The sequence below is a fragment of the Coenobita brevimanus genome, chromosome 69 (genome assembly GCF_032717465.1).
Source record: "Coenobita brevimanus isolate Jiangsu-jjx chromosome 69, ASM3271746v2, whole genome shotgun sequence".
Lineage (NCBI taxonomy): Eukaryota > Metazoa > Arthropoda > Malacostraca > Decapoda > Coenobitidae > Coenobita > Coenobita brevimanus.
This window is the reverse complement of record NC_137022.1, coordinates 29,893,033-29,910,955: the sequence shown is the minus strand read 5'-3', so window position 1 is coordinate 29,910,955 and position 17,923 is coordinate 29,893,033. Positions and strand designations below refer to the sequence as shown.

Here is a 17,923-nt window from a genome sequence, read left to right as displayed (position 1 = left end):
AGAGTGAAAAAAAAGGGGGGGCGCCAACCCCTCGTTATCTGACAAGTAATAGGACCTCTGAGTGATGCCCCACGCGTTCTCATAGCTTCATACCCCCCCCCCTCTCTCTCTCTCTCTCTCTCTCTCTCGACCGTCTTTCCCCTCCCCCCTCCCCGCTGTCTCCCCTCTTATAACCTCCTTTTCTTAGTAACATCTTTCCTCCCTTCCCTCCCCCTTCCCTCTCCTCCCCTCTTACCCCCTCTTCCTTCCCCCTTTTACTTACAGCCTTCTTTCCTTAGTGATATCTTCCCTCCTCCTCCTCCTCCTCCTCTCTTTCATCCTCTTCTTTTCCCCTCCCAATCCTCTTAACTCTTCTCTCTTCCTTTCTCCTCCTTTCCTTCTTTTCTCTCTGTTCCGAGTCTGCATTTTTTTTCACTCTTCTGCCTCTCTTCTTCTATTTCCTCTCCATTTCTTCCTTTCATTCTTATTCACCACATCATTTTCCTCCCCATTCCCTCCCCTCTCTTCTCCCCCGCTTCCCCTTTCCCTCCTTTCTTTCTCCCTCCTCTTCCCCTTTTCTTTCCTCTCCTCCCCTTTCCTTGTTCATTCTCCTTTTCTTCTCTTTCTTCTCCTTTCCTTTCCTTTCTTATCTTCTGCTTACCTCTCTCCCCTTCCTCTTCCCCTCCTCCTTCTCCCTCCATTCTCTTCTTCCTCCTCCCTTCCCTTTCCTCTCCTCTCTTCCGCCCTCCCTCTTTCTCTCTTCTTCTCTCCCTCCTCTTTTCTCTCCCTTCCTTCTCCCTCTTTCTTCCTCTCGTCTTCTTCCCTCCCTTTTCTCCCCCTCTCATTCTCTCTTTTTTTCTCTCTAGTCTTGTTCCCGTTGACCTCTGTCTTTATTTCCCCTCTTCCATCACAGCTCTTCCCCTCAAATGACTCTCTCTCTCTCTCTCTCTCTCTCTCTCTCTCTCTCTCTCTCTCTCTCTCTCTCTCTCTCGCCCATACCATCCTCACTCACACCTATCCACCCCATCCCCCGATCACATCCTTCCCCTTATCTTTCCCCTCCTCCCCCCTGCACCACATCCCCCGCTTTCCCCTCCCTTCCCCTTCCTCAGTCATACTCTCCTAGTCAGTCTCTTTCCTATAAAACACACACTTCCTCTTCTCATCATGATTTCCACCAGGTAAATATGTTCACCTGGGAGGAGGTAACGCCAATAAATAGATAAATAGATAGATAGACAGACAGACAGATAGATAGATAGACAGACGGACAGACAGATAGATAGATAGATAGATAGATAAAATAAAAAGGTGTGGAACGTCAGTCAAAATATTACTTGGCTTCGTTACACCTGGTCAGAAAAAAAAATAATTGAGATCTTGACTTCAGTACCTTGTGTGTGTGTGTGTGTGTGTGTGTGTGAGAGAGAGAGAGAGAGAGAGAGAGAGAGAGTTGTGGTCAAGGTAGGAACTCACTGGTACTAGGGTTAGGGGAAACACACACACACACACACACTATTTTTTTTTTTCTCTCTCTCTCTCTCTCTCTCTCTCTCTCTCTCACGTCTTTTCTTGACCTTCTCCTCCACGTTTTCGTTCTCCATCACGTTATGCGATTTCGTGATAAAGAAAACGTGATGTTGTGTACGTGTTTTAGGAAGATATTAAACTTTATTATTTCCGGTATTATTATTATTATTATTATTATTATTATTATTATAACTTATTATTATTATGATTGTTACTACTGCTGCTGCTGATGCTACTACTACTACTACTACTACTACAACTACAACTACCACTACTACTGCTATTACTACTGCTACTACTACTACTACTACTACAACTACCACTACTACTGCTATTACTACTGCTACTACTACTACTACTACTACAGCTACCACTACTACTGCTATTATTACCACCACTACCACTACTACTTCTACCATTATTATTTTTATGAGAGAGAGAGAGAGAGAGAGAGAGAGAGTGCTTGCCAGGAAGAGAGGGAGGGAGGGAGATGGAACAAGAGAGATGGAGGGGAGGAAAGTTACCCAAGCGGAAGTAGAGGGAGATACTGCTCTCTCTCTCTCTCTCTCTCTATGTACGAGTATATCTGTATGTCTATCTGTTTATCTATCTGTCTAGCTATCTATCTTTTTTATCGTTGTATTCGTATCTCTATATATCTGTGTTCTGGAAAGGAAGCCAAAGAGAGAGAGAGAGAGAGAGAGAAATATATGTGCATGGAGAGACAGTAATGGTAAGGGGAGGAGATGGAGGGAGGGAGGGAGGTGGATGAAGGAAAGGAGGGAGAGGGTAGAGAGAGAACCAGAATAATTGAAAAAGTCGAGAGAGAGAGAGAGAGAGAGAGAGAGAGAGAGAGAGGCTAGTAAAGGAAAGAGGAAGACGAAAAAGAAGAGAAGGAAGGAGAGAGGCAGGAGGAGGAGGAAGTAGAAGAGGAGGAGGAGGAGGAGGAAGAGGAGTGAGTGATGACAAGCTGTTAAGAGGGGAAGTGAGGCCTATTCTCTGATTTCATCTCTCTCTCTCTCTCTCTCTCTCTCTCATCGATGAAAGTACAAGAAGTTAGCATATACTAGATTAGGTGTCAGTTTAGCGATAAAGTTAGTCAATATGCGCTGAGTTAGCCAATATTTTAGGATGTAGCGGACGCCTTCACCTGGTGTCACTGATCTAGTTGGTCGGTGGAGCTGCCAGGGTATCCACACGTCCCTCATCTCCCTCCCTGTCCACCAAAACGATGGTAGTGGACTGTAGATGGATAATACAAGCCTGCAGTCGACTGGGTTCACGTTCACTTGAGCCTGGGTTTACTGCTACTACATAAGGACGGAGTAGTTAGGTTTTGGTTAGAAAATACTTAAGTTAGATTTAGTTAGTTTTTTTTTCTGGTTTGGTGGTTTCAGGCTGGATAAGATCAGGGAAGAGTCAATATGGCGGCTGTGTTTACATTTTCTCCAGAATTCTCGCGGCTCACGTGAACCCGCGAGACTTGCGTTGGTCATTGTAGGCAGTGAATTATTGAAAGAGAGAGAGGGAGAGTTTTGGAAATGTGTGTGTGTGTCAGGGTGAGGGTATGTGTTTACGAAGTGTATGCCAGTTAAGGCTGTTGAGTGGGGTGGGGTGGGGTGCGGGTGTAGGCGGGGGTAAAGAAGTTAGGGTGAGGTGGGGGGGGTGAAGGTGGGGTGAAGGCAGAGATGGGGAGACGAGGAGTGAGAGTGGGGTGAAAGGAAAACGTGAGGGTGGGGTGAAGGCAAAGCAATAGGTAGGTAGGTAGGAGAAAGGTAAGGGTGGGGAGGTGGTAGTTGTGGGTAGTGTGTAGGGCAGGGCTGGGTGGGGTGAGAATAGGGGTGATGGGAGAGAGGAAGAGGGGAGATGTGAGCGTGGGGTGACAAGTCTATGTAAGAATGCAAATGGTGTGGAAAAAAGGGCCAACATAACATATTGATCCTTCAAAGAACATGAACAAGGTTATGACTCTGATATCCATTCTGTAGAGGAGTTCAGAGGAATACAAAGGAGTGCCAGAGAATACAGAAGAGTGCCATGGAGTTCAAAGGAGTACAGAAGGAGTGCAAAGGGAATTAAGGAGCACCATGCCTGATAGTCTTTTGGGAGATGTTTGGGATAGGGATGAGAACTATATTTAATTTGGTGAGAGAGAGAGAGAGCATATATATTTTGTCTTTACGTTGAATTGTGTATGTGTGTGTGTGTGTGTGGACCACGTGTTGTGTGAGTGTGTGTGCGTGTGAGAGAATTTCGCAAACTCCTCCCCTCTGCCTCCCCCCCCTTCCTCTTCGCAAGTTCCTGTCTCGTGGTTCCTTTGGTTTACCTCCCCTCCCCCCTCCCCCTCCCTGAAGTTCATGAGGTACGTTGGAGGGAGGGAGAGAGAAACAGGGAGGATAATTACAAAAAAGGGAGGGTGGAGAACTGGAAGAGAGAGAGAGAGAGTGAATGGTGATTGAAAAAATAAGCAGTGAATGGACGTGTATTTGGAGAGAAAGAGTGAGAGAGAGAAATTTGTGTCTTTCCTCCCTTCTTTACGCACCCTTTTTCCTCCTCCTTACACACACACACACCATTGTTTTCACCCTTATCATCTGACGGGACTGGACACAACGGGGGCTCAGGCTGGCAGGTTTCTTTTTCCCAGACAAGGTTTCTTTTGGGGTGATAAGGCGAGATAAGAGAGAGAGAGAGAGAGTTGCCGCCTGCTTGATCCACGCCGCCCTTCACTTGAGCTGGCTTTCTTTTTATATTTTCTTTAATTATCTCTTTTTTTTCTTTTTTTTTCTTTCGTCTACCCTTTCATTTTTCCCCTCATCTGTTAAGGAAGATCCGTAACACCATTTCCTGAGCGATTTATTTAATGGAAGATCCGTAACACCTTTTCCCAAGCGATTTATTTTACCCCATCTTACTAGCCTCCTCACCTTAATTTGGCCCATATTATCTTCCTTTCGTAGCATCATTTCCGTAGCACTTCTTCGCGACTAGCATCAAATTTTCGTCCTTTTGTGGTGATGTTGCTGCACTACATCTTCCTCATTGCACTTCTTCGTGACTAGCATCAGAATGTGGAAGTAGGGATTCAGCGATTTGCAAGTCTCCCCTCGTATCTCTCCCATCCTCCCCCCCCCCCTCTAGCCAGCGAGACATGGAGGGGGAGAGGGGAGGGAAAGGGGGAGGGGGAGAGGGGAGGGCATGATTGATAGGCTTTAGTCTACACCTGTGACGTCACCGGGAGGGGGTGTACTGTAGGGGGGTGGGTGTGGGGGTGGGGGGTGGTTGTCGGTAAAGATGTAGAGGGAGAGGGGGAGGGGGGTAGGGGGGTGCTGTAGGTAAGTGTGTGTGGAAGGTTTGGGTGGAAGAGGGTGTGGGAATGGGTGAGGATGTGGGTGTGGGTGAGAGGGAAGGTGAAGGATGAGGATGAAGTGTGTGAGTGGAGGATTAGAGAGAGAGAGAGAGAGAGAGAATGAAGGATAAGGTGAGGATGAGAGTGAGAATGATAGATTAGAGTGCGGCTTAAAGCATGAATGGGAGGCAAGTGTGTGGGATAGAGTGAGTGAGAGTGAGAGAGAGAGAAGGTGGAGTGTGTGGGTGGAGGTGGATCTGTGTCATGTTAAAGCTGAGAAAATGGTTTGATGTCTCTATTCTGGACAGGTGGTGTGGTGGAGTGTGGTAGAGTGTGGTACAGTGGTGTGTGGTGGTGCAGGGGTATGTGGGGTGTGGTGTGGTGGTGTAGTTTGTGGTGGAGTGTGGTAGTGAGATGTGGTGTGGTGATTGGTGGATTTTGTGGTGGTGTGGTGTAGGGTAGTGTAGTGTGGTGAATTGTGGTAGTGCTGTGTGGGTTGTGGTATGGGGTAGTGTAATACCACACACCACACCATTCTACACCCTGTCACCCCACCCTACACCGCACCACACCACACAACCCAGCACCACCACCACCACACCTGCACCACAACAGCTGTGGCATAGCGTGACCGCACCTCTTCTCGCTTTTTTTTATAGCTGCACGGCTCTCATTACCACAGTGATGTAGTGTGGTGTAGTGTAGTGTGGTGTGGTGTGGTGTATGTAGCGGTGTGGTGTGGTGTATGTAGCAGTGTGGTATGGTGTGGGGTGGTGCAGTGTGTGTGGTGTGGTGTGGTATGGTGTAGTGTGGTGTGGTGTATTGTGGTATGAGGCAGGACTGACGGGTGTCGCATGGTGTTACCCCGCCCCTCCCCTTCTCCCCCCTCCCTTTCTCCCTCCCGTTCTGTACTCTCTGACCCTCCGCCACACCCTTCCCCCTCTCCCTCATCTTCCCCTCCCTTACCCTCCCTCTCCCTCATCTCCCCCTCTCCCTTCCCCCTCCCTCTCCCTTCCCCCTCCCTCTCCCTTCCCCTTCTCCCATTCCCCTCCTTCCTTCCCTCTCTCTCCGTCTCTGGTTTTGTCCTCCCTCCCTTCTCTCTCTCTCTCTCTCTCTCTCTCTCTCTCTCCCTCTCCCATCCTTCTCCCTCCTCTTCCTTTCTTCTTCTCTCCCTAGATATTCCCCATTTCTCACTAGATTTGCCCTTCCTCCCTTCCTTTCCCTCTCCTCCCTTCCTACCTTTCTCTCACCCTCTTTCCTTCAGTCCTTCCCCCCTTCCTCGTCGTCCCACCTTCCTTCCTTCATCCCCCTCCTCTTCCTCCAATCCCTCCCTTTCCTCCTTCTTCCCATCTCTTTCTTTCTCCCTTCTTTTCCTCTTCCTCCCTACCGCCCTTCTTTTCTCATCTTCACTCCCTTTCTTCCTCTCCCTTCCTTCCTTCTCTCCCATCCCAACCTGCCTTCCTCCCTACCTTCTCCTGCCTCCCCATACCCTGCCTTTCCCTGCCTCACCCCCCTTACCTCCTTCCTGCCTTTCCCTACCCCCCCCTGCCTCACCTTGCCCTGCCTCCGCCTGCCTCGTCAGTCTTGGCAAGCTTAGGTTTTGCCACGTGGGTCTCATCCCTGCCTACCTTCCTATCTGCCTGCCTTCCTGCCTACCCTCCTGACTTAGTACCTGCCTGTCTCACTCCCTGTTTCTTTCCTTACGTCTCTGAGATGGGTGAGGCAGGGAGGCTATGAGTAAGGGAGATCGAGGGTGAGGCAGAGGGAGGAGAGAGATCAAGGATGATTCAGGGTGAGGCAGAGAATTCGATGATTGGACAGGGAGAGCAAGGGTGAGGCAGAGAATGGCGAAGGTGAGGCATAGAATGGTAGAGGTGAGGTAGGGTGAGGCAGGTAGGACACAGAAACCACACTATAGACAGGCAGGAAGCACAGGGTAGAGGCAGAATGGAGGTGACCGCTGAGAGAGAGAGAGAGAGTTGTTAAGGCAGAGTGAGATAGGGTAAGACAGTGGGGCAAGGCTAAAATACAGAGGCAGGGAAAGGCAGGGACAAGGAAGGGGTAAGGCAAGTGAGGCAGGGCAAGGCAGGGGTTAGGCAAGGTGAGGCAGAGCAAGGCAGGGGTCATGAACTAACCCCCTAGCCCCCTGCCTACCCCTACATATACCCACTACACCATAAAAATACCGAGAAAAAGGTGGGATGGGTTTGCGTTACGTAGAGGCGGTGTGTTTTGTTGGGGGGTAGGGCGTGAAGGCTCCCTAACACCTGTTCCTGAGCGATTTAGTTTGTGTAGTTCACCTTAGCATTCCTTTGTTTTATATTTATGTTAAGTTTTAATATCGACTTGGTATGAGTGAGATTGAGGTGTAAGGTGTAGGGGTGTGGTGGTATGAGGTGTGGTAGTGGTGGTTTTAGGTGTGGTAGTGGTGGTATGAGGTGTGGTAGTGGTGGTATGAGGTGTCAGGTGTTAGGGTGTTATGGGGTAGTGTATAAGGTATGAGGAGTGAGGTTGTGATTTGGAATTTGTGGAAGAGTGTGTGGGTCGTGAGGATGTGTGGTTCTTGTGTGTGAGGTACGGTAGATGTGTTGTTATATAATACACACACACACACACACACACACACACACACACACACCTGCAAATGCACATAGATTCATGTACACGCCCTCATACAGACATACCTATACTCTCTCTCTCTCTCTCTCTCTCTCTCGATAGGTCAGGATGGGGGTTTTGAAAAGGGGAAAGTGGGATTGAGGAAACGGGGTTGAGGAGTGAGGGGAAGAGCAAGGAGAGGGGGAGGGGAGTGAAGGGAAGAGGAAGGGGAGGGAGTGTGGAGGAAGTAGGGGAGGAATTGTATGGTGGAGAGGGAAAAAGTGCAAAGGAGAGAGAGAGAGAGGGAGTAGTGTAAAGGGGGGAGATGGGGTAATGGCAGCAGTAAGGGGGAGGGGAAGGGGGTGTGGAGGTTGCATGAGGTGAGAGGGGAAGGGGTAGCATGAAGGGGGGAGAAAGCAAGAGAAAAGGGGGAAGGGTGAGAGAGAGGAAGAGGAAGGGGGGGGGACTGTGTGAGGGGAAAGGGGAGCTGTGCAAGGGGAAGTGAGGACAGGAAAGGGGAAGGGAGGGGTAGATAAAGGGAGGAGGGGGAGGGAGAGGGGACTGTGAGGGGAAGGGATTGGGAGTGAGGGGAGGGTGAGTGCCCTTGTGAGGGGCCCGGGTGTGGCAAGGTCATACCAGTCATACCACTCATCATACCTCCCTGTCACACCAGCTATACCATCACCACCCTGTCATACCATCATCATACCAGTCATACCACCCTGTCATACTAGTCATACCATCTTGTCATGCCAGTCATACCACCGTCATACCGGTTATACCATTACCGCCTTGTCATACCACTTTCACCACCGTCGCATACCAGTCATACCACCATGTCATACCAGTCATACCACCTTGTCATACCTTTCATACCACCATGTCATACCAGTCATACCACCTTGTCATACCAGTCATACCACCTTGTCATACCTTTCATACCACCATGTCATACCTCTCATACCACCGTCATACCAGTTATACCAGTACCGCTTTGTCATACCATAGTTACCACCGTGGCATACCATTGTCATACCATGTCATAATACCACACTATGCCACTCAGTCTGCCTTGTCATTCCACTGTCATTCCACTTTCTCTAAAGCTATCACCGTTATACCAGTCATACCACTCACACCACCTAGTCATACCATTTACATCATGCCATCATTCATACATTTATACCATAGTCACAGTCGTACCAGTTTTTGTCATACCACTCAGTCATACCACTTAACCAGTCATGCTGCCGTGTTTCTACCTTCTACCACTATTTTATTATCATCATACCACTGTCATACTTTGTCAGTCCACATCCCTACACCATCACCAACGTACACATCTCTCTCTCTCTCTCTCTCTCTCTCTCTCTCTCTTTCTCTCTCTCTCAGTGAATTAGGTGTGAGGTCTTATGTATTAGAGCGTGAGGTAAAGAGGTGAAGTAAAGAGGTAAGATAAAGAGCTAAGGTAAAGAGGTGAAGTAAAGAGCTAAGGTAGAGGTGAAGTAAAGAGCTAAGGTAAAGAGGTGAAGTAAAGAGCTAAGGTAAAGAGGTGAAGTAAAGAGCTAAGGTAAAGAGGTGAGGTGTGAGGTGAGGTCAGTCCCCTCGTCTGGCACTCACCCCAGCCAGTGGCGCCGTTTTGCCTGAAGCATGTGAGGGGAGAGAGGGGAGGGATAAGGAGAGGAGGGATAAGGAGGAGAGGGGAGATGAGGGATAAGCGTTGGATAGGCGGGGGACGTGAGGGTTGAGTGGAGGGAAGGGGAGTTGAGGGATAAGGGGAAGGGACGGGAGGGGAAGAGATGGATAAGGAGAGGAAAGGGGAGGGGGAAGAAGAGCTAGTGAGGAATAAAGAGAAGGGAAGGAAGGAGAAGCGAGGGATAAGGGGAAGGAAGGGGACGTGAGGGATAAGGAGCAGAGAGGGGAAAGGATAAGGAGAAGAAAGGGGAGGGGAGGGGAGGGGAATTTTAAGGAGGGAAGAGTGGGGAAGGGATGGGAGGAATTTTCTTCCATAATATTTCCATTCTAAAATACGAGAAGAATGCCTGTCGATTTTCACTTTTATCCTCAGAGGTGTGTGCAGTGTTGAAATATATAGTGACCCCTTTTGTATGACAATATTTGAAAACCAACAGAATTTTTAAAGTTATGTAGTAGTAGTAGTAGTAGTTTTTCACTCCATCCATAAATGGGAAGAATGTAATTATGATGATGATAGTGGTGGTGCCTTGTTGTTGTTGTTTGTTGATGGTGGTGATGATGATGATGATGATATGGGTGATGATGAGTTGTTCTTATTCTTATTACTGCTACTAATACTGTTACTACTACTACTCCTACTCCTACTCCTACTACTACTACGGCATTATTATTATTATTAATATTGTTATTATTATTATTATTATTATTATTATTATTATTATTAACCTTCAACTTAACATTTCAGGACGGTGTGGAGGTGAAGGAAGAGCTACCGAAGAAGGTGAGGGGGGAGGAGGTGGTGGCCCCTCCCCCCGCCCCCTACCCTTATGGCCCCTACGACCCCCTTCTATACCCCTACATGATCAGATGTCCCCCCACCCTCCCTGCCCCCTCCTGGACCGCCACGCCTTTGGTCACGAGGGATGGAAAGTCCTTACCTCCACCTCCTCCGGCTTTTGTGAGGAATAGGTAAGTGCTTCTAATGCTTTTCTTGTACTACTTGTGCTTCGTCGGGGTGCTCACCATGCACTTACTCAATGTAGTGCAACCTTGAGGGCACTCTGCTGTGTGTAACATGTCAAATGATATCTTGTAGACTTAAAAACCACTCCCTCAGCTCACTTACATTTTGAAACTCAAGTCCTCCCTGTCAGACGCTACCTTGATCTCTCATACCAAGGTAGCAGCAGCCTGTGCCAGGACACAATACCCGTCACTGTATAACACACACAATACACCTATTGTAGACACAAAACAATCACCACACAAACATTATCAAAACCCTCAACAGCAATATTCCAACTCCAAACATTCCAACACTAGCTAATGAAGAAACACCTACATAATCTTTTCATGCACTGAGCAACACAACACTTCAGTCACAACACTATACAGTATGTATTACAAGTCCCCTCTCCTGACATCCACTCATCAGAGGCATCCTTAAATAAAGATGACAAGTTTATCTAGCAAGGCTTAGTTCAGGTCATCAGCCAGCCCACTTCAGCCACCAGCTTAGATTTGGGTTAGATGGAATCACAGGTGACAGATTCCCAGCTTGCTCAATAGGCCCACACTACATAAGACACGCACCAGAGTTCTGCATAGTACATGCCATACCAAGATGCAGATACAACATCAGCAGTGTAGGGAACCTGTGGAACATTACCATAGGGACAGTTACTTACCTGCAGTTGGCAGGTCTGCTTGATGAGATGGACTGAGGATTGAGCAGCAACAGTGACCCATGTGGAGATAGCAAGAAAAAAATAAAAATTATGTTATCTTATTGAAGGAGTTGTACTGTTTAACCTTCATCATCTTGAAATGTAGAGAGTACACCCACTGAATGTATAACAGCCATGTGTGAGTACAGTATTATTCCCTTATACAGTATTCACAGTCATGCTTGGAGAAATTTATGCTTGGTCATGTTATCATATTTTTGATGTTGTTAGTTGATAGTCTGTCAGTTTGACAGTTCAGTGTCAAGTTTTGTGGAGATTTCAGTCCCCCCATGGTGGGGCAATTTATCATTTTATTCCAACCAGTGCCACATGATTTTATACAGCTGTGAGTGAGTCTTCAGCCCCAAGAGTCTCGGTACTGGCATCATTGAATCAGTCAGGATAACTTTAATGTGTTATACCAGTTGATATTTGATTTTACTTAGCTTAGTGAGTCACAAGAGCCTAAGAGTGTTAATGGGGGATGGTTGTATCCCCTCCAGTGCAAGTGGGTTTCTTGAAGCTAAAGCAAATCATCAGACAGTAACAATAGTACTGTTGTAATAATTATATCACCAGCTTCAGCCAAAATGGAAACCCAGTGGACTGCTGGCTGAAGTTGCCCACCTCTGGCAGACCACCATCCACCTTTCAGGGATCTGTAGGGAGTTGAGGGACATTTGTATAACTGAGCAGCACAACACTCCGACCATATCAGTGCCACTGCATAAAGATGTCCCTCTTCAGCACCTCTGAAGGGGTTATGGCAAAGTTATCACTTTTATTTGAATAGCATTCCATTATCACTCTTAACTGAATAGCATTCTTGAATAAACTACCAGTACTATGCATAGAGTGCATATAGCTACACTAGGAGACCTCCTCGTCTTTTTGAAGAGTGCTAATGCCAGTGCCTTCCTGTCTTTTTCTTTCTGTCACTTATTGTAGCCTTAGTGTATACCATACCCTTTGTACTGGTTCTGTCCTCTCACACTTGTCCTCATCCGCAGTGTGCCGATGACAGTGCCGTCGTACCTGAGCCAGGGACCTCCCGTGCTGGCGGACCCCGGTCGGGTGGTGCCGCTTTCAGATTCGGAGAAGTTCGAGCGGCACTACCAGCCCAATGTGGCCCTGGCACCCCCCAAGGTGAGGGACAAGGCCAAGGAGCCAACTCGGGACACTGATCACCAGGACACTCACACCAACACCAAGCTGCCTCTCTATGTTGTGAGTCACTGCCACTCTCACCTCTGCCACACCTACCTTTACCACTCCACTCACAGGAAAAATAATACTGGATTTCATGGACATGACAGGATAAATAATGTTTTGGATAAATAATGCTCAGTACTGTATAGTACAGTACTGTATAATGATGTGCATGCATATTTACTGTCTTCAACAATTTCTGAGCAATATCAACATAGATTAGTATATTTGTAGTATTATAAAAGTGGCAGTTCTAAAACTGTTTTTATGAAACCAACAAATTACCACTTGATATGTGTAGGTAGTGCACTGAATATTAATTTGTGGAGGTATGGTGCATGTTCTCCCAGCTGACATCCTGACATTGTATCCTGCAGGTGGGCAGAGCGGTGGACTGCATAAAGCGTGAGAGCTCCCCACTTCCTTCACTGCCATGTACCCCCACGTCCCTTCACAAGGTCACCCAGACGCAGCAGCACCCCAGCCCTCCCCCGCAGCACCCGACCTCCCCCTCCCAACACCCCACCTCTCCCCACCAGAACCATGCGCGCAAGGTCTGCAGTCCAGATACAAGCACCAGACACCCCGAACTGGAGCTGTCCACAACAGATTCTGACACAGATTCTGTCAACTCTTTAGGCAACTACAGTGAGTCTCAGTGACTGTGATTATCTCTTTGTGGAGGGCTGCCCTCTGGTGACTACATTGAATGATAAGCCATATTGTTTTTATAGCTGAGGAAACCATTTACTATGTTGGATGGTAATCATATAGCCAACAAACAAACACTTGATGGTCTAAAAGGGTGAAGGTGCTCCAGTCAGATGTGACCTATAAGGTTTTATGTGTGAGATAATTGAGTTTTATTGCTCATTTAATGCCACACAGGGTTCAGTAACTCATCACTCTTGCTGTAAATGTCTGAACTAAGTACCCCAGCCCTGTGTGTCTGTACTCCTGATGGTGCTATAAATGACTAGATGATGGAGAGAGTGTGACCTGATTTAAACAACCATGATAAGTTTCAGAGGCTGTGCTTAACCCTGATTAATCAGTCTTGAGAGTCTGGGATGTATGTGTAGACAAAATACTTCTTAAAGTGAAGTAATTCTGATCAAGCATCACTGTTATTCATGACTGAGAGGTTAAAAGCACAAAAAGTACTAATCCTCACTGTGGCAAGGACACAGATCTGTAATATTGCCTTATTATGCCATGATCTATAGGAAATAAGTTCAAAAAAAATTACAAGTAAAGGTGAATTGCACTTATGGCAACCACAGTGAATTTCAAAGGCTATAGTTTTTCAATATATTTCATACAGCCTGTGGGAGTCAGTATGTTTCCTGGCAGCGTGGAGAGCTGCCATTAAGTAACCAAGGCCAATGCATGCAAGCATGTTGGGGCTTTTATAAATGATAGGATATAAACAATACGATACACATACAGAAAATATCAAAGGCTCACATTTTCCATACATGCTTTGGATGAATTTCTTTTCGTTTCATTTTTGAAGGCTCCAACATGCTTGAATGCATAGGCCTTGGTTACCAAATGGTGGCTCTGCATGCTGCTTGATCTCTGACAGGTTCCCTATTCAGTCCCTTATCCCTGAGGTAACACCCAGTGACCATGTCCCAGGTCTTTTTCGGCCTACCTCCTACAGCCCCACCCCTAACATTAACACTTCTAACCTTCTGCACCTAATTATCATCCCACATCCTCTCCACATGCCCAAACCATCTCAATCTACCTCTCCTCATCACAACACCAATACACTCGAGTCCCATTCTACCCCACAACTCTTCCATCGCAAACCTAGCCCCCTCAGGCATAAGTTACCTGCAAGTCCTTTTTTTTTTTTTTCCCAAAAACACATTATTTGTACTGTACTTTAATTATTTATTATAGTAAAGAAGCACCATGAGGTAGGTGGGGACGCTTACCATCCACTCACTCGATGTAGTGCTGCTTTGGGTGTCTGCCCTTTCCTCTCTTCCATCCATCCTCTTCTGTCTTTCTTTCCTTCATTCTTTCCTCTTTCTTCTGCCTACAGGTGACTTTTACACTCCCTCTTCTGTGTTTCTTTCCTTCATTCTTTCCTCTTCCTTCTGCCTATGGGTGACTCTACACTGATTGACAAGCCAAATGGTTTCCTGTACACCAGGAAACCATTTATTATGCTGGGTGGTAACCATACAACCAAATTATGGTGCCTGGTGGTTTAGTGGGTAATTAAGACGCTCCAGTCGGATTTAGCCGATGCAGGTTTATATCCAGTGGGTGGTTGGGGCTTATTGCTCATGTAATGCCACTCAGGGATGAGTGAGGCTGGCCACTCTCATCTTAAATGTCAGGACCAATTTGCCTAGCCCCTGGTTCCTATGCATCTCATGGAGTGACATAGGATTGGATGATGGATGGATGGATGGAAGGAGTGTCATGAGAAAATACCCTTACCAGGAGTTGCGAAATGACAGATTAGATAAATAAATATTAGTGGTGTATGGTAAACAAAATATTTTCTTGTAATAGATAAGCCTACTCCTGTTGACTGAGAAAAATAAAAATAATTAGTAATGAATTATTTTATATATCAATGTAGGTACCTATAATGCTTTGTAATAATAAACAAAAAATAAATAAATAAGTAGATATCGTAGATAGATATGTAGATCCATATTGAAATATAAATTAGCAAAAGCACTACATAGGAATAGGAATAAAAATTGAGAAAATGATGATGATTTATATATATATATTTATATATATATAATATATATATGCAGTACCAGGTCTCCAGCTAACAGCCTATGTTGTGCAAGTGTCTGACCTGGTGCTACTGTTGCAGATGAGACTGTGGAGGAGGCTGAGGGGCTCCTGAGGGGCTGGAGTGATCGGATGGCAGCAAAGAAGGTGTTGCAGCTGTTTGCCGACTTGGCCTCACGTGTCCATGCCACAGAACGCCAAAATCACATACTCAGAGAACAGCTTGGGATGCAAAGTCGAGACCACGCTGCCTCAATACTCCATAAGCAGAATAAGGTGGGCCAGGGACAGGTAGCACTGAGTCACAATTATAGGGTAACCCATAAACAGTGCATCACTAGAAACTCATCTGGTAGTATCTTAAGTGTTGCAGAAACAGCTGAGTCTGGTGTTGTGGGTGTGGCAGTATTAGTAGGAGATGAATAGATGATGCAGGATAGGCATTGATAACACTGACTGAACTTTCTTTGCTGTACACAAGAAATTGCTTGGCAGAGTGGAAGAGGAATGTTATAAATGGGTCACCATTTATACATATACTGGTTGTCTTCAGTTATAATTTTTCATTTTGCTGGCAGTGAGATGCATGAGGTCAGTGTGTTGTGGTGTGAGAGGGCTGCATTGCAGGAGTCACTTAGATACACATACCACACAGATCATAGCTCCTTAGAGGTCTTCCCTAAGCTGTGTCAAAATTTTTAGTAGGAAGTATCAAAGAGAGCAGATGCCATCATACAGAAGGTATTAATGGGGATAATTTCCCAGTCTTTTGATATTAAAGGTGTCCCCAAGGCTGAATGAAATAATCTGGTAGCAACAAGAATAAAAAAACAAAGTTGTTGTAGTGAAGGAGTTAAAGTTCCAGAAAACAACTTGGAATGAGCCTATATATTGTGATCTCAGGGATTGGTTAAGGGACCAAATAGAAAGATTGCTAGAGATCAAGCAGCTTGGAGAGTTGCCATAAGGTGATGAAGATTGGTGCATACAAACATGTTGGAGCCTTGATAAGTGAAACAAAAAACATTATATGCTAGTCACAAAAGCATAAGACAAGGGTAGTGTAGAAGCAAGGGCATGTACGCTGATGAGAGATCTGCGGGAGGTAGAACAAAACTATCTAGTAGCAGTAAGAATAGAATTTAAAATGCAGTCTTTTAGTCACAGATGCATAAGACAAGGATAATATATTAGCTGGGTTGTGTGAAATGAGAAGTCTGTCATAGGCTGAGCAAAGCTGTCCTGTAACAGTACGAATAAAATATAAAAAGTAATCCCATAGTCACACACGTATAAGACTTGGATAGCATAGCAGCAGGGGTGCGTGAACTTATGGCAGAGTTAAAGTGACATGTGGTGGACTGCCAAATGGAGCAGCAAGTCTCAATAAGACATCAGGTGCCAAATCTGAGGGCCAAGGGGTGAACAACCTGTATTATATAGAAGCAGAGTTGAGGAAAGGGAACTGCATCTGTCGAGTCATTTGTCAGAGGGGCATAATGGCTTTGTTGTATAAAACATTATTTAACATTGTTGAATGTCAGAGTGCTGGTATATAAAACCTACAGTCAGGGTGTAGCCAAAATTGTATTATACTCTAGAATAGTAGTTTAACTCAGCAGTGTGATTTAGCTTCTACAAATGCCATATAAGTTAACATCATGGATTATAATCTACAAATACTCCAAAACTCAGCAGTATGACTTTTATACAGCACATTTCAAGTATTCTAAATACCTGGGACTGACAAAAAATAACTTGACATAGTGGCAGTGACACACATGTGGGCATAAAATGCCACCACACATAGTGCATGTGTTCCAAATTTGCCAGTGCTATTTTGAAGGAGAGGTGGGTGGACAACAGCGACACTTATAATGCACCTCTCAATGTAAATGCAGTGGAATCTTAACAGTGCATTGATTTATAAGCATTTGTGTCATATACAACTACATTTACTTGTTACAAGAGCAGTAATATATTGTATATATTATTATCTCAAAACATACATATACTAATAAGTTGAGGCACTGGAATGGAGTGGTTAGCATATACATAAAGAACCTCTTCTTCTAGACTTCCTTTTGCCTTGAATGCTCATGCAGTGTGGGTGAAATGTTATGCTCTTGCAAATTTGCCATCACATATGGACTATAACAGAACATCTCATATGGTATTTTTGGCACATGTTTGCCTTCACATCCGTGCACCTCTTTCATTTTATGACCGTTTCACTGCATCTTTACTTAGATACTGTAATTCAGAAGTCTTTCAGGAAGCTAGAATATCTACACTCTGTTGTTTTTTAGCATCGGGATGATTTCATTGAATGTTTAAAGTGCTATTTGGCTTTAACATAATTTCCTCAAAGTTAGCTGCTGTGTCAAAGAAATTACTGAACTGAAATGTTTGCATCAGTTAGTAAATATTATTCACACAGTGACCTTGTTGTAAACTTCAGCCCCTATTCTAAAATGATAGCATGTATTACAGAAAGATAAGTGTTTGATGAGAAATTTTCTTAGATTATAGCATACAGTTTAATATCCAATTGTAAGTTTAATAATTGTTGAGAACTGTAATGAAATTTGTGTGCTATCATATTATGCTCTCCTTTACAGAAATTATGTTTGGCAAGTTTTGTAGTTCTCATTATAGTTTATCCAGTATTTGTAACCAAAAATTATTTACTTGCAGGGTGAGATTGGTGTTGGAGAGAAGGCGAGTGTGATGGAGGGTGGTGTTGGGGGGCTGCCCCCGTCTGTGATAACCCCCACCCCCCCCATCAAGACTGAGCCCAGTGACGTGACTGACACTTGCTAGGCTGGCCAGCACTTCTGGTGCCGCCACCACTGCAGAGCTGGTTGGTCACAGTACAAATGTGGCGCTCACGTGCCGCCCGGGCCGCTGCTGCTGCCGCCGCTGGGCCCGGGCTGCCGCCCCGCCGGTCGCGCCGTGATCTCAGCCCGTACTCTGGCACGGGTCTCACTTGGTGCTACGCCACAGCCGAGTGTTGGGCGCCCCGGCCGTACATGGTGCTCGTGTGGGGCCGCCGCCCCTCTGG

At 45.9% G+C, this 17,923-nt stretch overlaps 1 protein-coding gene across 1 annotated transcript in view; it reads left to right on the top strand.

Annotated features, from left to right (window-relative positions):
* Snoo (Sno oncogene) overlaps positions 1-17,698 on the top strand; it is a 175,226-nt gene extending 157,528 nt beyond the window's left edge. Inside the window, exons 2-6 of the mRNA XM_080277418.1 lie at positions 9,900-10,123; positions 11,892-12,108; positions 12,468-12,738; positions 14,942-15,135; positions 17,557-17,698. Coding sequence (XP_080133544.1) covers positions 9,900-10,123; positions 11,892-12,108; positions 12,468-12,738; positions 14,942-15,135; positions 17,557-17,682 — 1,032 coding nt within the window. The 3' untranslated portion in view covers positions 17,683-17,698. The remainder of the gene's footprint in view (positions 1-9,899; positions 10,124-11,891; positions 12,109-12,467; positions 12,739-14,941; positions 15,136-17,556) is intronic.
* The last annotated feature ends 225 nt before the right edge of the window (positions 17,699-17,923 follow it).